At 38.1% G+C, this 23306-nt stretch overlaps 1 protein-coding gene across 3 annotated transcripts in view; it reads left to right on the forward strand.

The window, feature by feature from the left end:
• PDE7A (phosphodiesterase 7A) overlaps positions 1-23306 on the forward strand; it is a 104672-nt gene that overhangs the window by 48849 nt on the left and 32517 nt on the right. For 2 of the 3 annotated variants that reach the window (XM_067553853.1, XM_067553854.1), the window contains exon 3: positions 9983-10066. The exons of the other annotated variant lie outside the window; for it this stretch is intronic. In XM_067553853.1, the coding sequence (XP_067409954.1) occupies positions 9983-10066 (84 nt within the window). The remainder of the gene's footprint in view (positions 1-9982; positions 10067-23306) is intronic. 3 annotated transcript variants of the gene reach the window in all.

The raw sequence follows: 23306 nt of genomic DNA on the forward strand, positions 1-23306 counted from the left end.
ATTTACTTAAATTAATCAAAATTATCAGTAGATTATGTAATTAATATTAATTACAAAATTACTTAATATTACAATAATATAACATAAAATGACAAAAATTGTCAAATTTGACAAATTGTCAGTTCCGTGTGCTTCTTGTATGATTCTTTCATGCGTGTGAGCAACTTTTAACAAAATATCTCATGGGCCTCACTCAGAAGCTTGATAGGCCGCAGTTTGCCCACCACTGGTCTATAAGAAGCTGTTACTCAGCTAAATGGAAGTGGGCTCATCTCCACTTTGTCTCATCAACATGGTTTGTGTCTGGACTCTGCCGGAATCACTGATATATTAGAATGTATTACTTACCTGTAAGTCTTCGGGTCTTATGTTCAGTTCCCAGTGGGTGCATTTAGCAGCAGTCTGCACTTTCCATCCTCCAGTGGATAACCATATCTCTAATACACCATCACAACTAAATTTTTAAAGGGGATTCTCAATTCCTTTTCTCTGGTGGTGACCTCAGTTTTGTTCTGTCGTCTCTCGGTCTCCTTTTGAGACATGCTCAGTGGCTCATTTGTCCATGAAGGTGGCCTTTCTAATAGCTGTAATGTTGGCCAGAAAAGTCAGAGAGCTGGGAGCATTTATGGTGGATCCACCATATTCTACCTTCTATTTAAAAAAAAAAAAAAAAGCTCTTGTTATGCCCCTAACCCAGATTCATATCCAGAGTAGTTTGCGAGTCTCATATGAGTCAGGTCATCTATTTGCCTATATCTTTTCCTAAATCACATGCTTCAGAAGAGGAGAGAAGACCATATTCTCTGAATGTCTGGAGAGTATTGGTCTTTTATCTTCAAAGAACAAAGGATGTTAGAAAGACACCTAAACTACATCCATAGGAGAGCAATTAAAAGGTGCAATTAAGAGTCATCAACTGCAGTTATGACTGTGAGGACAGCAGTGCTACAGTCAAATATCACTTCTGCATCCCCACCCCCTATTTGACTACTGTTTTGTTAATCTTCCCCATGTGGAATTCACATAGGGACCATCATTTGAAGAAGAAATGGAAGTTACTTACCTGTAACTGGAGGTAGTTCAAGATGTGTGGTCACTATTTGTATTCTGCTACCAACCTTCCATCTCTTCTGCTGCGGCTTCATTACACTGTGGTAAGAATGGGAAAAAGGAGCGGCATTGGCCTGCTCTGTCCTTTATGCTCTTAGTTAAGAGCATAAGGAGAGAGACAGTGCATATGCGAGCCAATGGACACTGCTTGCAACTAATTCCAGACTCAGGTGCATGGTGAGCATGCATATCCCATGTGTGGAATAGATAGGGACCCCACATCTTGAAAAAATCCACTTACAGGTGAGTAACCTCCATCTTTTGGACTTGTGAATTTGGTTATGTGATACAGATGTCTGCTTTTAAAGGCTCAGGTTTCTAAGACTGGGAAAGTAGAGAGCAAATACTTCAGAGAGCTGTTTAGTGGAAAAATATGCTTCTTTTAAAAGCTTGTTGAAAATGACTGGTTTGTTTTCCAGTTCTGCTACTCATATGATGGAATGTTTTTCCTTATTTTGTTTTTAGAACTGAAACTCTACACTCATACTTTTTTGCAGCATGTATTGCAGGGGTCTCCAAAGTGCCATTTATCTTACTGTATATAGTTTGTGCCCCTGTACTTAAGTATAAGGAAGTAAATTCAGGTCGAGTGTCTGTAACATGAGTTCTCTCACTTCTGGGATTTTTGTCCCTTAACACTAGTGAATTTTCCTTTATATTTATGCTTTAATAGTGATGTGATACTTAGTGCCTCTTCCTGTATCATAGTTCACAGTCAAGTTGGAAGGGCATATTGAGTGGGGCCTGCAGGGATCAGTTCAATATCTCCAACCGTGATTTAGATAATGGCATAATAAGTTCCCTTATAAAGTTTGTGAATGATACCAAGTTGGGAAGCATTGCAAGTGATTTGGAGGATGTGATTAAAATTCAAAATGATCTGAACAAACTGGAGAAATGGCCAGAAGTAAATAGGATGAAATTTAATAAGGAGAAATGCAAAGTACTCCATTTAGGAATGAACAATCAGTTCACACATAAAAAATGGGAAATGACTCTCTAGGAAAGAGTACTGCAGAAAGGAATATGGGAGTCCTAAGCAAAATATGAGTCAACAGTGTAACGCTGTTGCAAAAAAAAGAAAACACAATTCTGGGATGTATTAATAGTGTTTAAGCAAGACACGAGAAATAATTCTTCTGCTCTACTCTATCCTAATTAGACCTCAACTGGAGTATTGTGTCCAGGTCTGGGCGTCACATTTCAGAAAAGATGTGGACAAATTGGAGAAAGTCCAGAGAAGAACAATAAAAATGATTAAAGGTCTAGAAAACATGACCTATGAGGGAAGATTGAAAAAATTGAGTTCATTTAGTCTGGAGAAGAGAAGACTGTTGAGGGAGGACATGATACTGTTTTCAAGTACATAAAAAGGTTGTTACAATGAGGAGAGAGAAAAATTGTTCTTGTTAACTTCTGAGGCTAGAACAAGAAGCAATAAACTTAAATTGCAGGAAAGGTGGTTTTGGTTGGACATTAGGAAAAAATTCCTAACTGTCAAGGTAGTTAAGCACTGGAATAAATTGCCGAGGGAGGTTATGGAATCTCAGTCATTGGAGAATTTTAAGAGCAGGTTAGACAAATACCTGGCAGGGATGATCTAGATAATGACCTCTCGAGGTCCCTTCCAGTCCTATGATTCTGTTGTTCTTTTCAGTTAGCAAAGTGAAGTTTATTGTTTCAAAAACATAAAAATGAACAGCTTATTCCCGAAAATGGGGATGATAATATGTATCCAGCTTTTTAAAGTGCTTTGAGATGCTTGGATGAAGGGGACTAGAAATGTTAAATTGTCATCAAATTGATGATAAAAATAGTCCTAATGATAATAGCTAAGTCTGCAAGAAGATTGAGGTATATAGATTCTATTGTTTTTAATGGGGATAAGGATTTGATTTCTGGTTTTCTTGCTGGTTTCTGGGATGACAAAAAATTAATGGAATTGTATTAGCAGATTATCAAACCCATAATTTCTTGAGGGGAGAGAAGTGGTGTCGTGATGCACCAAAATGCAGTTGGGAACTCAAAACATGACTCATGATTGCCATTTGAATACTGTACAATCAACTTGAAAGCAATATCTAACATCCTGTGACATGTTTTTAAAAGGCCAGAACTGGAATAGAATTAGAACGGTAAAAACATGCAAAATTATTAATTTTAATTTTGCACCTATTTAGATTTCACTTGAATGTTCTAGAACACCTGAAACTAATTTACTATGAAGAATATAACTCCTTACCAGTATTTTATTGTATTTAATTGCTATCTCATCAAATGTACTAAATCCTTAAAAGAGGAGTTGCCCTGTTTTACTTTTAGTGTACTCTGAATCTTGCTGCCTGGGTACTTGTATCACTATGTATAATACACATTGTTACTTGTTCATTGGTTGATGGTCATTCTGTATTCCCAAACGTTAAGCTTACCTTTTTGTACAAATTAATAACTACTTTTTTCATTAATGTTGTCTTATGAATAGACCTGGGAGAGACCAACCTGAAATCTAAATGGTTACATTAAACTTCCTATAAAGCAATTATAAATGTAGATTCTAGCTGTGATTCAGATAAAACCCAAATTTTCATTTAATTTTAAATTGTTAATGGATAAGAAATAGGTAATATAATGGCTTCCTTACAGGAATACAAATGTGCAGGAGCGTAACAACGCTTTTGTAACGTAGGTCATACACATAAAGTCTAGAATCACAAAACTACTTGGCTTAAGTATAATTCCATGACAACACAGGTAAAAAAACAGTAATATGCTTTACCTTTAACTTGATATTCCAAATGAACCAAATATAACAGTTATAAATGTGACTGAGTAACATAATGTGGGAGGATATTAAAATATTTATAAAATTAACAGAAAGACTACTTAAAACTTCCCCTGCTGGCTTGCTTTGGCTGCAATGATTGTGGAATTGCTTTCCCTAAAGTTTGCAGGCTGTTGGAATCCAAGTCCTGAATAGAAGTTCAAGTGACCCCAAGTGGAGTGAAGTTACTGTGGTACAGCAGTATTTCCAAATCCTACGTAAAACATAATCTTGTGGATACCTACATAATGGGAAAATCTTAACTGACTCTATTAGTGGCTGTATAACTGAACATTGTCATCTTGAGATGGCTACTCTGTCTTTCTCCACTCTAAAAAATATATTCAACCACTCTAGCATTCTCTGAAAGCATTGCGCAGTCCAGATTCAGACCGTGGGGAATGGCTCATCAAACAGAAATACAGCAGTGTAGAACTCTTCTGCTGTGTGTGCTGAAATCTTGTGAGGGTGATCTAGCTATGTTGGTCCCCGGCCAGCTGTTTCTGTCTATAGCTACAGAAGACTCTCCTCAATGTTCCTCCATATGCTCCTGTACGTTTCCTTGATTCCCTTCTGTTTTCTTTTCTGCTGCCTCCAAGATCCATTTTGGGGCGACTTGGCCAATACAGGGCTTGAAAGTTATGGGGCACTGAGTGGCCTACTCTAAACAGTCTGCCTTTTTTGATAATGCACTTCTCAGCTGGATCTGGAGTATTTACCCTATATTTCCAGGATCCCTTCAGTCTCCATTTGCATAGCTCTTCATCACTATTGAGGAAGAAAAAGCAAAAAAACCAACAAAGGTAGAAAATTAGCAACCTCCCCTCAGCAACAGATATCCCCTGATTCTTTTTGTCTTACTTCTAATTATATGCAGGCTGTTCTCCATTTTCCATTTAAATTCTCAGTCTGATCCTCTTCCTCTAAACTGGGACATTCCTCTGGAAATCCTGCTCTCTGCAATTTCAACTAGTTAGCCAAGGGAGCGCTCTCTTCCTTTCCTTTCTGTTCTTTCACCATCATCTTTTCCAAGCTAGTTTCTCCCTTTGCTGGTTCCTTGATGACTTTTCTTTCAGATTGCAAATCATCCAAGCTCTCCAAGTATGCTAGGAGAAAACCAGAGTTTAACACACTGAGCAAACAAAAATACATAAGAAAGTGCATGTCAGACATGCACATTAAATCAGATACTTCAACCAAGAAGGTTTTTTCTCCTTTCTCTTCTGAAGAAGCTGAAGATTCTTCTTTATCTTTTTGGTCCTTTTTGAAGTGGTGGATTTAAAAAAAATCCCTTTAAAATGAGTGCAGTGGTGATTAGAGACTACCATTCAGGGGTCGCTAGAGATATGTGTTGAATTATTCTGAAACGTAGTTTCAGCAGGGTTTGTCATGTATTTCAGAAAAAAGTATGGGAAGACAGAAGAGATGTTTAAGTTAATCCCCCTGAAGAATATGATTGTGTTTCTCAGTTAATGAAGACTGTTGTTCTTGTAGTTTGGGCATCTGCTCCCAAAAATCTAGCCAATAAGCAAATAGAATGTTACTTGAAAAAAGATTATGAAGCTTTTGTAACAGACTTAAAGGATTCTTTGTGATTGTTGCCATAGTTCAGATATCCCTTTGATGAAACTTTTTAAAAGGCTAAAGCCAGTCCTGAACAGAGGAAAAGAGAATTCAATGAAGGGATGAAATAATTTCATTTGCAGTACTCCTTGTAATATCATTTGTTTCTCTTATTGGAATTGTGACTTTGTTTTATTCCCAGAAGAGTTATTTGGCCCTGATACGGGACATTTGTCAGGGTCTTAAAGATTTATTCATGCTCCCTCTGTTCTGATTAAAGCTACTCTGAAAAAAATCCATATAGATACTTCAGATTTAGAGAGAGTGTAAATTGCACAAGATGCTAAACAGGTTCCATTTGTAAATTTCTGGGTGTCTCCCAATGGTAATGGAGACAGCCCATTTTTCCCATCAGGGCCAACAGGTATTTATCAACTTCTGGTTTTCTGTGTCTTGGGAGCAGAATCGTCTTCCCCTAAAATGAGGTCCAAGAAGTGATAATGAAGGTTTGTCATCCCAGGAAGACTACCTGTAGAAGGCAAGAATTGCTGTTTCTTCTAAGAATAGGATGGAACCATTACAAACAGACGTTCTCTGTATATAGTCTACTGTTTTCCAGAGTTCCTCTATGCTCATCTCCATTCTTCATAAAGTCCACCCTTCATTTCAGTTCAGCAAGGAGATGGTCTTTTTGTTTTGAGCTACCGTTCAGAATCTTCAGGAGCCATTGTACCAGTCTTCTTTTCCCTATATTTCTGGGGCAAATGCTTTTGGTATTTTAATATATAAAAGAAGACTGTGGGGGAGGGAGAGTTTATGGGCTTTAGATCTTTACCTTTTCAACTGCGTAGTGAAAATCTCTTTTCCACATATTCTTCTCTGCTTATTTGGGAAATTTGTACTAGGGATGTAAAAGCCTAAACGTTTAAACAGTAACCAACTGTTTAAACGTTTTAAACAGCTTATTACTGTTTAAACGGGGGTGGGAGGGGAGCAACAGCTGGGCTCAGCTCCCCATGAGTGAGGGCAGCTGGGCAGTTCTTACTTGCAGGGGGGTGGGGGAGCACCACAGCTGAGCTCGGGTCAGCTCCCCACAAGGCAGAGCTGCTCAGCTACGGCTCTCTATTGGGGGGTAGCCGCAGCTAGGCAGCTCTTGCTTGGCAGTGAGACGCCGAGCCCAGCATGGCTCCCTCCCCCATGCATTCAGCCATTTAAACGTTGTATTTTTAGAATGTTTAAACGGATTCTTATTTAAACAAATATTTACATCCCTAATTTCTACTCATGCTGTAGATATAAAAGCATAACTTCCCACCCCTGTACTATCTTACTACAGTTCTCTCTATTTCATTGTTGGCCATATTCATCTCTAGTATGTTGCTCTTTCTTTAGGGCTACCTGCCCCCTCAAGTGTGTTTCATTCTTTCAGTCAGAAACAGTGCCCTTATTTGTAACTCTACCGCTGTATTTCACTTGGTCAACTGGCAAAACAAAATTGCTCTCAAACAAACCACTTGAACAGCCCTTTGTGATCAACATGTCTGCCACTGTGAATCTTTCCGGTGCGGGAAATATGTTGCATATATTCAATCAAAGGAAATGGTCATCAGGCAAGTCTCCTTCCCTATCATCCTTTAAGCTTGATGATCAGCTTAATAGTTAAACTATTCCTTCCTCTATATCCATACCACTTTGGTAGAATTCAACAATGGAACCTGTAGGTTACTGAAATTTTTAAGAGAAAATGAATAGTGACCTCCTCAGATATGAAGTCTTCAAAATTTTCCTCCATTCAAAGTCTTATAATGTTTAGGAGAAATATGGGCAATTGAGCAGACTGGCTCAGCTGTCAAACTCTAACCCCTAGCAAGTGGGAATTCAAAACACAGTAGACAATATTTTTTTAGATAGGTTTAGTTGAGGAGCAATACCCCCATTAGTTTCTGTTATCAACAGGAAACTCCCAAGAGAGTCTTCAGCTGGTGGTTTTCTCCTAGTTCCTTTTCTTGATTCCCTTTACTACTTCTGCTTTTATTTTTTACCTGTTTTTTGTTACCTGATGATGTGACTCAGGTTTGGCAGCTGCACTCTGCCGGGGGAATGAGGGACAGCACTGTCCAATTTGCCAATTTCATATGAAAATATGAATTTACAATCCAAATTCCCTCCCTCTTCTTCATCTTTTGACTTTTTTTTCTCTCAAGTTTTTCTTTTACATTTTTTTTTTAAGAATTATTTCCTAAGGTCACATTACTTATCCAACCAATCACGAGTTGTTCTTATGCCTAGCAGAAGAGTTCTACTATGCTGTGTCTGTATCTTTTAGAAAGTGGAATGAGCCACTCCATTTAGCTGAACGTCTTGGAGAGCCTTATAATTTTACATTCTTTGTTAGCCTGAGAGGGTTAACTGCCTGGGTAGTGATGAGGTTAGCTTTCTTTTTGCTGAAACCTTATACTAGCAGTTTCATAAGGGATTTTCAGTCCTTTAAAACATAAACAAGGAAAGAATAACTGAGAACATTTCATACCCCTAAAGACTGTATGAATATATAAATACTTCATTATAATACACGAGTGCTGGATCTACTCATCTTTGTGGTACTCGCACTATACCTCTCAAGATACTACTCATATAAGGTGTATTATTATATGTATTACCAAACAGTAGTATTTAAATGTATAGAATTTCTGCAAAACAATCTATCATACATACTGTTGTCAGATGGATAATTTTAAATGTGTTACTATTCACAAAGATTTTGGATCTTCAGCTACAGTTCTGACCTTTGGTAAAGTGGTTTGCAACTTGGTTTAATAATGTGCTTAAGTTAGTGCTATGAATAAATTAGTTGGTGAAGCAGACAGAGAGAGAGTAAAAATTTCAACACACTGGAATGGTGGCAGTTATTGGAATTTAAATAGCTACAGAATTTTCTTTAGTTCATGCTCACAATTTTTAAAAATACAGTCTCTCATCCCCATTAAGTCCCTAATTATGACTTACATGAAAACCGTTTTCTTTGGGGAGAGGACTGTAATATACATACAGGATTTAATTAATAGAAATAGAGCAATTCTGAGAATGTTCCAATCTCTTAGTATTGAGTTAGATTTGAAACAAACATAATATTAAATTGATCTCCTATTTGTAAAAGCTGAAGGGTATTTTTTTAATTCAGGTGAGTTCTCTTGTCTAAATGAATGAATTAATTAGTAAAGTAACTTACAATTGTTAGCTTTCAATTGGTAAAACACAAATGCAGAAATCAACTAGTATGTTAAGAAATACAGCATAGTGTTAATTGTTTTAGTTGCAGTAGCAAATACTTAAAAACATACTTATGTTTTACGGTTTTAATACTGATGCGTGGTCTACACTACAGAGTTTTGTCGACAAAAGTCAGCTTTTGTTTACGAAACAGAGCTGGTGTACCCAGTGCAATGACCCTGCTGCCATCAAAACTGCCCTGTTTTTTTGACAAAATAAAACCACCTCGATGAGAGGTGTAGGGCTTTTGTCAGCATAGCTAGGGCAATGCAGTGTCAGTGTAGGTACTGCATCCCCTTACGGCGGTGGAGGGGCTGTCATTCTTGTCATTCCAGCGGAGCAGTGAAATTGACAAGAAAGCCGGGACAGGGCAGCTGGTTTCCGCTCCCGGCTGGTAGCGGGGTGAGATGCCCTGGCTGTTGCAAGCCTGGGGCATTTGGTTCCTGGCTCTTGGCTGTGAGCTGGGACAGGGCAAGCTGTGGGCGGCTGGAGTCCAGCTCCTGGTTGTGAGTGGAGAAGCACTTCCCAGGGAGCCCGGGAGCTCCTGGCAGGGAGTGAGATGGGGCTCCCCACAGTTCCCATTAGGTCGGTGGAAGTGCTCCTACTGAGGACACACTCCACCGACCCAAAGAGGAGTATACATTTAATTAATCTGTGTATGACATTTCTTATGTTGACCTATTCTGAGTATTTTAATAATCTGTTATGTAATATTCAGACTGAGCACAAGTAAGTAAATGCTAGTGGAAGAGCGTTCTGTTTAATATGAGAACATACAGTGTAACTAGCTTATTTGCTAAAAGCTACAATTTCTCAAAGCTGAATCTTTTGTACTACACAAATATTCCTTCTTAATGTGTTGTTGAGGGACAAATCAAGTTTTAATATTCTTGTTTCCTGTCACATTAAGGTGCATTTTTTATCATAACGGTGTAGCCAACTGTTTTTAATTTCATTGGAATGATTTCTACATGCTTTTGGCCACATACACTTAGGCAGAAAAGAAGTTGACAAAAAGCATGCAGTTGCATGTTTAACAAATCTTCAAACTTTGTTTTGAAATGTCACCTCTAAAACAAAAAGTATTGAGTAGGTTTATTATCTGAATAATCCTACCTCATTAAGTACATGACTTTTTATCCCTTGCAGCTATGTTCAATTGCATTTTATCTCTGCTGCTCTTCCACTCTTTTATTTCATTCTTGACCCTATTTCTAGGAGATGTGCGAGTAAGAAGTCGGGCAGGATTTGAAACAGAAAGAAGAGGTTCTCATCCATACATTGATTTCCGTATTTTTCACTGTAAGTATTTAAAAGCAGATAAATGACAAATACGTGAAGGCTTCCATTAATTCTAATTTCTGAGCCTCTAAAAATTAATGTAGTCAGCTGCTTACGTAGCAAGAAACTGTTCTTGAACTTTTCAACAAAATCTTTCCTCTACTTTCTTCTGATTACACCCAAAATAGTACAAAGGAATCCCAATGCTCAGTATTACTTTATATTCTGAAAAGTATAGTTTAAAGTTATGCATACATTGAGATTAGACACAGGTTATTGAATGAAGTGAGGTATCATCTTGTATCCAGCAATGGATTATTTACTTGGAAGAGACAATTGAGAAGAATATTTTTCCAGCTTTTACAAAGAAAAATAGATGGTTCCGGAAGTGGACATAGGATAAGGATTGAAAAGGTCTGCAGTAAGCTTCAGTTTCCCTGAACCAGCCTTAATCTTTTGAAAGGCTTTGTTGATTTAGCACATGCAGATAATACCGAAAACTATGGGTGGAAAGGAAACAAACCTAAAATGAAGCTTAAAGCAGCATAACAAAATAATGAGCTGAAACAATTTGTTTAATTGACAATGTGTTAGGAAATATAATTAGTCTTTTTTTAAAGTACTATAAACTTCAGTCAGAATTTGACTAATTTTTTTCATTTTTCTTATGCATTTATGCTATGATTAAACATGCTAGCACTAAGGTACACAAGCTGCAGTATCCATATGAGAGTCCAGTGGCTGGGGCAGTGGCATAGGATATGGGAGACCTGGGTTCAATTTTCTGCTCTACCATGGACTTCCTGTGTGACCTTGGGCAAGATATTTAGCCTCTCTATGCTGCAGTTCCCCATCTGTAAAATGGGAATGATAATGATTCCCAACCTCATAGAGATATTGTGAGGATAATACATTAAAAGATTGTGTGAAGCGTTTTGAGATGTACTAATGAAAACAGCTATCTAAGAAATAGGTATTATTATTTATTTTTATTCACCGTAATGTAAACATTCAGTAAATATGCATGTAAATTAAATTTTAACTCTTTAAAAATCAGTAGTAAATTAAATGTACAAACATGAAAGGGATTTTAAGTGTCTTGTTACAAAGTATCCAAGTACATTAATGTCACAGATATCAGTACAACTCTGTGAATATGTTTCAGTGCAGTGGGAGAAGGTGGAAAACATTTTCTGATGGCTTTAATTAAAATGTGGCTGTTGTAATTACTTAAATGATAATGGCAAGAATAAAAAAAAACCCAAACCCTGTTCCAGTTATTAGATTTCAGATCTCTCCTCCAATGCACTAATTTATTTTTAGGTCTCATTAATGGTCTAAAGCCCCTAAAACTAGTTATTAAAATTACACAAAACAGGTGAGAAAACAAAGTTTGAAGAGTATGGTGTATTGAATTATCCAGTGAAGGGGAATTCAGACTTTGTCACAAAAGCATTCCTAAAAATTGGTAATTCTCCCAGGTACAGCAAAATAAGACATTGTAGAAATAATATGCAATTTATAAATGTTAATTTTTAAAATACATTTTATGAATGCAAGTCACTGACATTCTTCATGTACTTATAGACAGATTTATACAAAGGGGGTACAATTTTGGGGGGAGGTAGGGGGAGAACAATCCTCTGTCTGGCATTGCTATTTAGCTTTATGTACTGTGCTAATCACTGTGTCATCAGTCTGGTATATTTCCATCAGGCAGGTCATGACTAATCAGGAGACAGGATATTTTGCACTCAGCCCAGCTACCTCTGCTCACTCAGGTTGAGGTGCTAACTTTTAGTAGCATTAAATTTTGTGTCTAGGAACAGCAAAGGAGGAAGGTAGCTAGGAGACACAAGAAATGCCTTGGCAACAATTTTTCTCTTGAGCCAGCTGTTGTGGCCCTGTATGCACACAATTCCCCAACCTTTCCTATGCAGGAGTGAGAAACTGGGAAGCTTCACCTTGTTTTAGGCCCCTATCCCATGGAACAAACTTTTTTTCCCTATAATTCCTCTGCAGATGAAGAGGTAGAGTGCTTTGTGGTGGGATCCAGCCCAATTTTTCTTCACTTGTAAACTTCCATGTATCAATTAACTATCAATTAAAAATAAATCCTTCCTTCTTTCCTCTCTGCAGTCCTGTTCAGATTTCTTTTCCCCCTCAGACTCTTCAAGCAAAGGTGTACTGTACCTTACTACCAACTCAGTCTCTGGGGGAAATTAGCTTTGACCTCTTCTTCTCAGCTCCCTCACTTTCTTTCTGGTTATTCCACAAGGATTTTGTAGGAAGAATAGCTGTATTTAGTGCCACAGATGACAGACCTTGAACATTTTCCCTCTTTGGAATGAAAACTGTCATACAAGAGGAGCAGGCAAGCTTGCCATCTTTTTGCCTTTGGCAAATTTGGAGAGAGCCCTTCTAGTTCATTCTTCTATAGTAAAGAAGTTTGATAACAGGCTGTATTCTCTCTCCAACATTTGCCACCAGCTGCTTTGATCACCTTCCCCAGAAGTTTCCTTCCATCACTCCAGAATGTACATGTTTGATTTGATCTTTCATGGTCAAAGATGGAATTGGGTATACATCCCCTTCAAAACCAGCCAATCCTTTCTTTAAGACTACCTGTTTTTTTAACATCAATCTTCTGAATCTGCTTAAACTGCAAGATAAGATAAGTACAGAGGAGATCTTTTTACTTGTAAACTACTCATATATATGGAATATAAGAATTGCTCGACCTTTTCTAAAAGAGATCACAGCAGAAGTAGAACTGAAGATGGTATTTCAGGTGAGGGCATAATGTAGATTTATGTATAGGCATTCTAATAGTTCCACAGTTATTTTCCTTATCATTCTTTATGCATCCAAACATTTTTAGTTTCCTTTTTTCACCACTTCTGCATGTTGAGCTATCCACAGTGACATTCAGGTGTTTTTCCTGAATGGTTAATCAATTTAGAACTCAGCGATGTCTATGACCCAATTATTCCTTTCAAAATTATATATGTCAAAATTAAATTTCAGCTGCCAGTTTGTGTTACCAATTCAATTAGCTTCATTAGACCTCTCTGAAGTTCCTCATCTTCTCTTGCTTTTATACCAGATGACTGGAGGATAGCTAATATGATGCCAATTTTTTAAAAAGGCTCCAGAGGCGATTCTAGAATTACAGGCCGGTAAGCCTAACTTCAGTACTAACTTCAGCAAATTTGTTGAAACAAAAATAACAGAAGAAAGAACAGAATTACCAGAAACATAGATAAACATGATTTGTTGGGGAAGAGTCAACATGGATTTTCTAAAGGGAAATCATGCCTCACTAATCTACTAGAATTCTTTAAGGGGTTCAACAAGCATTTGGACAAGGGTGATCCAGTGGATATAGTGTACTTAGAAAGCTTTCGACAAGGTATCTCACCAAAGGCTCTTAAGCAAAGTAAGCAGTCATGGGATAAAAGGAAAGGTCCTCTTCTGGATCAGTAACTGGTTAAAAGATAGGAAACAAAGGATAGGAATAAATGGTCAGTTTTCAGAATGGAGAGAGGTAAATAGTGGAGTCCCCGGAGTCAGTACTGGGACCAGTACTGTTCAACATATTCATAAATGATCTGAAAAAAGGGGTAAACAATGAGGGGATAACATTTGCAGATAATAAAAACTACTCAAGATAGTTAAGTCCAAAGCAGACTGAGAAGTTACAAAGGGATCTCAGAAAAATGGGTGACTGAGCAACAAAATGACAGATGAAATTCAATGATGATAAATGCAAAGTAATGCACATTGGAAAACATAATCCCAACTATACATATAAAATGATGGGGTCTAAATTAGCCATTAGCACTCAAGAAAGATATCTGGGAGTCATTGTGGATAGTTCTCTGTAAACATCCATTCAATGTGCAGCAGCAGTCAAAAAAGCAAACAGAATATTGGGAATCATTAGGAAAGGGTTAGATAATAAGACAGAAAATATCATATTGCTTCTATATAAATCCATGGTGCATCCACATCTTGAATACTGCGTGCAGCTCTGGTCGCCCCATCTCAAAAAAGATGTATTGGAATTGGAAAAGTTAGAGAAAAGGGCAACAAAAATTATTAGTGGTATGGAACAGCTTCCATATGAGGAGAGATTAATAAGACTGGGAGTTTTCAAATTGGAAAAGAGATGACTAAGGGGGTATATGATAGAGATCTATAAAATCATGACTGCTGTGAAGAAAGTAAATAAGGAAATGTTATTTATTCCTTGTAACACACAAACTAGGGGTCTCCAAATGAAATTAATAGGCAGCAGGATTAAAATGAACAAAAGGAAGTATTTCTTCACACAATGCACCTCTGGAATGTTTTGCCCAGAGGATGTTGTGAAAGCTAAGACAATCAAAGGCTTAAAAAAGAACTAGAAAAGTTCATGGAGGATAGGTCCATCAGTGGCAATTAGCCACGGTGGGCAGGGTGCAAAAGCATGCTCTGAAGTGTCCCTAGTCTTTGTTTGCCAGAAGCTGGGAATCAGCGACGGGATAGATTACTTGATGATTATCTGTTCTGTTCATTCCCTCTGAAGCACCTGGTATTTGACACTGTCAGAAGACAGGATACTGGGCTAGATGGACCCCTGGTCTGACCCAGTATGGCCATTCTTATGTTCTTAAATTCCTAGGAAAGTTCTTTGTTTTAGGACACCAGTTCTTGGAAGAGAGAACATCTTGCTATGCTCTAGCTACTGCTTCCTCATCTAGGCAAGAAGCGCCTTCCTATCATGACCCTCTGGAATCTGAGATGAATGAGGTGAAACTAACTTGATGTGACTATCCCTCCCTAAAATGGGGTTTCAGTGGCTAAGATACCTGATGGATCTATTAGTTTCTGCATTGATTGCTCTTTGTCCATAACCATTAAGAGATTTTCTGGGAACCCAGACAACCTTAATTCTGTCCTTTCATGGCACCATACAATAACAGTAAAAACAGAAACGAGAGAGGAGTTGACAACAGTAACACAAAGTTTGCATCTTTGATGTTTGATCAGGGTTTAGCCAAACCTGATGGAGTTGGTGGTGTGATCTGACTCCTTTTCTCTGGCCTGGTCTGATCAAGGCATCTTTCATAATCAGGATAATGAAGGCCCAGTCGTTTGATGTCAGATCCTGGAGATGCAGCAGATATAGGAATTGTCTCCAGCCATAATGGTGAAGCTGAACTCCTTTCAGTCCATCTGCTGAGCTGTACCAGTGACCCTCAGATAAGCAATGTCCATAAAGGGGTGGCAATGTCATCCTATTAAAACGTAACCAATTTAAACACAGCTTTAGTGCTTTCAATTATAAACATCACCTGCCTCTTCTTTTGAGTGTAGACTTCTTGACTCTTGCTCCATGGAGCATGAGGTTAGAGATATACATGTCACAAAACCTAATTAATCTTCTAAATTTTGAACACCTTCTCTGCCAGTAAAAATAGTTAGGATTAATATAATATCCCTGACATAGTTAATTGGCAGCTTCTATCTGAGATCTTTGTTTAGAACATAGAACTTTGAGAGTCTTCTACTGTTAGATTTTCTGTTGCCCTAGCTGAGTATCTTCCTAGGAACCTATTTTGGAGAATGAGTCTCCTTCTTTCCAACCACTGCTGCTCCCTCTTCACCCCACCCCAAAAGTGCACATACTCTCCTCAGCAAGCCCATGCTTGTTTTTTTTAGTATAAGACCTAGAGTTAGTTCTGTGGGTGTATATTGAGATTTATTAAACTGGTAGGGGGTATACCCACATTCTAGCTTCAGTTCATTTCCTTTGAACCTCTAAGGTCTCTTCCCCTTTGCTGGTTTACTCTGAAAGCCATTTTTCTGGTGGCCCTCACTTTGGCCGAGAGTATGGTTTTTCTCATCCCTAATCCTCAGTTGGTGTTTCATAATGACAAGTTTATGCAATTAAGAATATACACTCCTTCCCCGTCAACCAGGATGTGGACCTTAGTTCCACTGCCATCCTTGCCTCCCCCCCCCCCCCCCCCCCAAAAAAGGGGAGGGGGCGGGGCAAAAGAAAGGACTTGTATTATCTTCAGGACTCTGTAATTCTACTTTGTAGGACTAAAAAGTTCCAGAACACTCAGGGACTTTTCTCTGAACTTTTACCAAGAAAAAATGAGGGAGCCCTCCAAAACCCATTGTTCAGTGCATCAGGAAAATAATGGAAGAAGCTTGCCTGGCCAGAGGGATTGCCCTATCTGTGTGTTTGGCTATGTCTAGACTGATGGAGACAAATTCGCCGCCATCAGATTGATTTATCTGGATCAATTGAGCAGAAGTGGAGACCCGCTCAATTGATCTGGAAATTGATGCTATTAATCCCCCTCTGCCGGGTGGAGTAACGCTTCATCGATGGGAGCGCATTTCCTGTCGGTGCAGTGAACTGAAGACACCATGGTAAATGGGAGTTAGGAAGTCGACAGGAGATATGGAGGCTGCTCTGCGTAGCTTGGGTATCTCCCATCGACTGCTGCCAAATTTGACTGCAAGTGTAGACATAGGTTTTGTCTCTAGTTTGGCTAAAGCAGCTGTATCCTCTGGGTGTAAAGGGGAGAGGTTTGAGCTATGGACATGCAGGACAGGTCCCTTGGTCTGTCTTATGATTTCTGGTGGTATTGATCCAGAATTTACATTTCAGCTGCTGTTGCTTCCAGGTATCTAGTTCTCAGAATGCTATACTGATCTAGAGTTTTGTCTTGTTCAGTGGATAGAGGTATGTCTGCGACGATACGGTTACAGAATTGCTAGTTAGATCTTGTGTTGTGAATTGTTTCACTAAAAGTGCTGAAGCAGGATTTCTTAACTTCATCTTAGGATCGTTGCAAAATGCTATATTATCAAAAAGGTTGCTTTTAATTTCTTCAATTTTATGTCTGTCTTCGTCTCTTTAACTGAACGGGCGGAGGAGCCAGAACTTAGAATATATCCCTATTGTAAGGATAGTCATCTAGAGATCTTATTTTATTCAGTTATTGTTTTCTTAACCAACTTAGTTAATGTATTAAGTGCCTTGCACATTTTGGGTTGGTATATAGTCAATTTCCACTGGAGAATTCGGTTTTAATTCACACTGAAGAGGTACAATCCCTATATTGTGAATCTGTTACCTTATGCAACCCCTGTTTTATCATCTTGTTACTTCCTATTGTATACTTAGCTGATATGCTTTTTGGAGTAGAGGACCATTTTTATATGTTGATGGCATCTAATACAGTGATCCTTGCTTGATTGGGACCTCTCAGCACCACCTTTATATAAACATTTACACTGAAATGTGGAAAATCAACTAGTTGGTAAATATTTATTTTTTCTTTCTGGTCCAGATCAATCTCCACAAGGCTGTGTTAGTCATATTAGTACTTTACCTGTGACAGAACAATTTTCAGCATTGTTCATTTTTTAAAAAAAGAGAACATTTCTAACCTTTCAGTTTCTATGCTCTAAACAAAGGTGAACATCAAAAGTGGGATGCCAGATGAAGGGCTTTTTATAGTCACATCAGTACAGCTAAAAATATTAAAGATATTGATAAAGGATTATTTTTTCATTATTTAGCTATAATGTTAGTTGGAACTTTTTACATGTTACTTATAAAGAACGATATGATGTACATATTTTGTTTATATGTAACATATATTTTTAAAAGTGCTTTGTGCACCAGTATAAACAAAAAAGATAATTTTGGGTTTCCAGGAAGAGCTAAATAACAAAGCATATTTTAATCTTTTACTGTGTTTGGTTTTAAGATGGTAATAATGAATTTCCTAAATGTCTTTGATCAGACTGGACTGTACTGGTAATTGGAGTATGTTGATAACAGAACTCCATCTAGTGGACTATAGTAAAAATGCTCTAACTCTTATATTTAAATTCTGGTACTAGAACTGTAAAGTTACCTTTATTCCAAAACGCTTTCTAAGCAAGATTGAAATTCATCTCTGAAACTGTGTGCTCTTTTCAAATACGATATCTGTATATTATAGTTAATTAGAAAGTTTCTGGTATTATCCTGAGTTTATAATAGCTGGTGAGGAAGGTAGACAATTCATTCTTTCAAAAAATGAGTGGGGAGATCACAGGTGTGGTTAAGGGCAGTATTTGCTATTCAGTATAAATTCTACATTTAAGAGATGAATACTTCTACCAAAAAATATCTTTCCAGTCTCCTTGATAGGATTTCCTTTTTGGATCACCCACTGTAGAAGCTGTAAGGTATTTATAGGTCTTGTAAAAACTTAAAGATAACTCTCAAGGGCTACATACTCTGACCCACAAATATGGACATTCCAACTGTTCCTTTTTCTATTGGTGACAACAATCTGTAAGGTTCCAAGTTAAGCATTTCATTTTAGGATTTTAGCTTATACTCTGGAAGCATAATGTAGTGAAATCTCATTTCCTAGGCAAACTAGTGATAGAAAGGGTAAGGGAAATGTCATTTGATTTTGTGAAAAACTACAGAATCATAATTTCAATGATACCACCCTCTGTGGGGTAGCAGCTGGGACTCACTTCCCCCCTACCGTCCCCAGCTTTAGGTCCTCTGATTGATGGAAATCTTGATAGTACAGTGTTATCAGAAATGGGCTCAGTTTGGTATCAGTCGAAAAAGGCTTTTCTTCTATGAACACAACGGTATCAAACATGACAAATCTAGAATGATTATGTAGATATATATTCAAGAAAATGCTTAAAAATCAATGTGTTTTTTAAATTATATTTTAAGACACGTATGTCTTAGAATCATAGAGTTGGAAGGGACCTCAGGCGGTCATCTAGTCCAACCCCTGCTCAAAGCAGGACTAACCAGCTAAATCATCCTCGCCAGGGCTTTGTCAAGCCACAGCTTAAAAACCTCTAAAGATGGAGATTCCACCACCTCCCTAGGTAACCCATTCCAGTGCTTCACCACCCTCCTAGTGAAAAACATTTTCCTAATATCCAACCTACACCTCCCCCACTGCAACTTGAGACCATTGCTCTTTGTTCTGTCATCTACTACCATTGAGAACAGCCTAACTCTATCCTCCCTGGAACCCCCTTCCAGGTAGTTAGATGCTGTTATCAAATCCCCCCTCATTCTTTTCTTTTGCAGACTAAACAAGCCTAGTTCCCCCAGCCTCTCCTCATAAGTCTTGTGCTCCAGCCCCCTAATCATTTTTGTTGCCCTCCACTGGACTCTCTCCAACTTGTCCACATCCTTTTTGTAGTGGGGGGCCCAAAACTGGACCCAGTACTCCAAATGCGGCCTTACCAGTGCCAAATAGAGAGGAATAATCACTTCCTTTGATCTGCTGGCAGTGCTCCTCCTAATGCAGCCCAATATGCTATTAGCCTTCTTGACAACCAAGGCACACTGCTGACTCGTATTCAGCTTCTTATCCTTGACATGTAGGACTGAAAACATTTATTAATCAAAGTCATCATCATCATCTCTGTCTAGGGCACCTCTGCTCAGACATATTGTCACACTGATCCTCATCAACCCCACAGTCTCACATCCCTTTACAAGGCGGGCTACTGTCCAAATGTTTGCACAGTGGTGAGCATCTGGTCTTTGCACATGAGCATTTGATTAGCTGAAATATTGATTCAGGAGCACATGATATTTCACACATCACTGGTGTGATCAGTTCATCCTCCAAGACCTGTTCTGGTCTGATGGTGAGGGTAGTTTTGGATTTGCAAAATCATCTCAGAGCCATTCCATTGCTTGATAATTTGATAACCCCTTTGGCAAAAATGGCTTCTTAGAAAACCTCCACCAAGTAGTCATAATGTTGGTCTTCAAATGGTAAATTTGGCATGTAAATGCCTCCAGTGAATTTGACTTCATCAGTGACTGTGTCAGACATTCAGAGCACCGTCAGAGTATGGAGAGAGTCTTTGGAGGTTGAATAAAATATCTTCCAGTAAGATGATTTTGATCTTTCTAGCCGACCTTCCAGTAATTTCACGTCCTAAGACAGCATGGAAATCTGGCAGTATGGTGACTAATGGTCCCAGTGACAGGAACACATCTCTGAGGGATAAACAGCGATTCTGTTCCCAGCAGCAAGCACAAAAACAGAATCTTGCAGATGTCTTCAGTAGTGTCTCAGAAAGAGCATTAGAACATCTGTGTCTTGTGCAAAAATCTGGATTGTAGTAGCATTTCTCTGTGTGGTATTGATGGCATGCAAGATAATTTTAGTGTCAACTTTCTCATGGGAACTGAAAGAAACTCTGCTGAGCAATGTGAAGAAGCAACTTCATTATGATACGTGGTGATAAAATTCTTCAAACAATTTTCCACACACTGGAGTTTTTTTTCTTGCAAGGTATGTGGTTAACTTGTACTTTGTGCGAGTATGAGACAGTACTTCTTCATTGTGACATGCGCACTTTCTTCCATTTTTGATAGCTTCTTATCTTTTCCAGCTTTTAAGGTATGCAATATGATTCATTTCTGTGGATAGAATTGCTAAAAACTATGTCCATATTTCAGTTAATCTTTAATAAGTGCTTTAAAAGCCTTTCTGCTAAGCATTTGTTCCTCTTCAATCCCATTCAAACCACATATTTCTTTGTACTAAGCCTCTGCATCTGCCATTGCTGCCGCTTTCCCGTCCATTAGAGTCACTGAAAGGCAATTTATGAACTCCAGTTGAGTTGCAGTTTGTAGTAGTAAAATCAGTATTCATTTCTGTTGCTTTTACCTTTTAATGCAACACATCACATACATTCTTGGTGCATCTCTCAATGTGTTATGCAATGTTGTATGTAAGGGTATCTTTTGGGTCAGTGCACCCAGTTGATTTTCCATGCAGTTATCTCAGAGTGACTGCTTCATATAGTTGTTCACTTGTCTCATACGTTCAAACTGTGCTTAATGGATGTTTTCAGGCTTCCGACTTACCACAGAAGAAGCAGGTGTTCTTCTCGAAATACCTGTTCATGGGACATAAGATAAGGCGAGTCTCTCCCCCAACTGGCTCTTGTTCCAGCATCTTCAACTTTTTCCTGTTGGTCATGTATTTCCTGTCCAGCCTTGCCAAATTTAGTTTATGGGTGCACTTCTTATAGCATGTAAAGTGCCACTGGGCATTGTGTTTAACCAGCTCCTCCATGGTGGTATTCTCCAAAAACTCAGCTACTAGTTGGTACTGTCTTTGTCTCCCCATTGATGCCTAAAAATGATCAAGACCAAGTAAAAACAAGGATTTTGTAAAAATTATAATCCAAAGTAATTTATGCATGTTATATGCAACTATGTTCGCACCATTAGCAGATGGATTCCACTAATTTCTGGCTGGATGCTGACATCTTAATCATTGCCTCATTACAACTCTTGGCATAATAAACAAAGCTGATAATCAGTTCCATTGGTGGTTTTTTTTGTTTTTTTTTGCCGATGGTGGCAAATCAGCTTGAAGCACTCCTTTCATTTATAGTAATTTGTAACACACACATACCAAAAAAAAAAAAATAAAATTACGCAGATATCATGTTCTAAGCATTAACTGCTAACCCAGTAGTGTCACTCGAGGACCACAATTTAACTTTGTGGGATCTGCATGTTTGACATACCTGTGTTAAAATATAATTAAAAAAGATTATTATTAAACATTTTCTCCAATATCTATCTGCATAATTGTCCTAGGTTTGTCGTGTTTGGTACATTGCGTTCATGGGAGAAAAGGCTTTTGATACCCAACTCGACCCATTTCCAACAACATTGCATTATCAGTTCCACCAACTGGTGGACCTGGAGAAGGGCAGCAAACCCTGCTGGCATACCACAGAAGGTGACATCACTGAATTTACAGTTTGGTAGATTTTTATGAATCAACTGACATCTCTCTTACCTATCATTAACTTGCCCACGGAATTACATATGCTCACAGGCTGTTAATACTTAGTGGTAATATCAAAATAACATAACTTTAGATATGGAGTTAGCTTCTTCCCTCCCACGGTCCATAAAAGCACCTCTAATTTTGTTACGGTGGTGGGTGGAGATATAGGAGCCTGTATAAATAAATAGATCCCAAAAGTATCTGGGTTTCATCGAGCAGCACAATGTCAGTAACAAACTAGAATGTAAAGTTACTTTAAAATATCTTGAAGACTGAAAGATGTTCAATTCCTGTGTTCTTGGTTCCCTGAGCAAGAGGTAAATAGGACACAAAAAATTTAAGATAATCTTCTTGGTTTCCTTGTGTGGTCAGTATTTGACATCTGAGGGCTGTGAAGCAATATATCTGACTGTTGGATAAGCTTTTTACTTTAAAGACCACCAGGTTCAATATTTGTAAAAACTTATTTCTTAGTGTAAAACACTGTTTGACAAGTTTTCTAATGCAGTCATAAAGGAGTTTAAAGAAATGCACCCCCAAAAATACTAATATTTAAAAATGCTGCAACTGAAGACCTGGATATTGTGTACTGAATACATTAAATTGTGATTATGCAGATGCTTTGGTCTGAATATGTTGTCTAATGTATCCCTTCATATTCAATAGTTGAAATTTTAACGAGGGAAAAAAAGTATATTTTGTTGTTCCTACAAAGAGAAATTTGTGAACATATGTCCAGAATCCAAAAATGCTGACTTTCCTCTAGATCTTTGCACCATCTAATATAGATAATTCTGTTTAACAAAAGGGTGTGGAATGAGTAATATAAGCATCTTGGAACTATGAGGTGAAAGCCATCATCTCCGAACTTAAGTTTTTCTTTCCTTAAGATAACAAAACTGTGTGTGCACGTGCGCGCTAAAATATTGAGCTTCATTGAACAGAGCAATATTTTTGGAAGATGTCTTTTTCCCTTATCAATATTGCTCTCACTTCTTAAGATGTGTATGAAATAAAAGTACATGAAGTTTTGAGTGTCTCAAAGAAAACAACAAACAGAAAACAATCTTAAATTAGGAACACATCAATCGTGGATAGAAGATTTCTTTAATAAAAGTAACTGTGAGGGGGAGACCTACGTAGGGAAGAAGAAAAATGATACACTGGCAACTTCACCAGTATATGGAACAAAGGTTCACAACCTGGGAGTAATTTCTGACTCTTTCCTCTCCCTTGCTCTACACATCCAGGCTATTTCCAAATCCTGTAGCCTTTTTCTGTTCCACATCTCCAAGACCCATTCTTTTCCCTCCATTCAAACACCTAAATCACTCATTCAGTGCCTTATACGTGTCTTGATTAATGCTGCATCCTCCTCTGTGGCTTCCCAG

This window comes from Emydura macquarii, unplaced genomic scaffold, assembly GCF_026122565.2.
Source record: "Emydura macquarii macquarii isolate MOO-44397 ecotype Brisbane River unplaced genomic scaffold, CSIRO-AGI_Emac_v2 contig_1477, whole genome shotgun sequence".
Lineage (NCBI taxonomy): Eukaryota > Metazoa > Chordata > Testudines > Chelidae > Emydura > Emydura macquarii.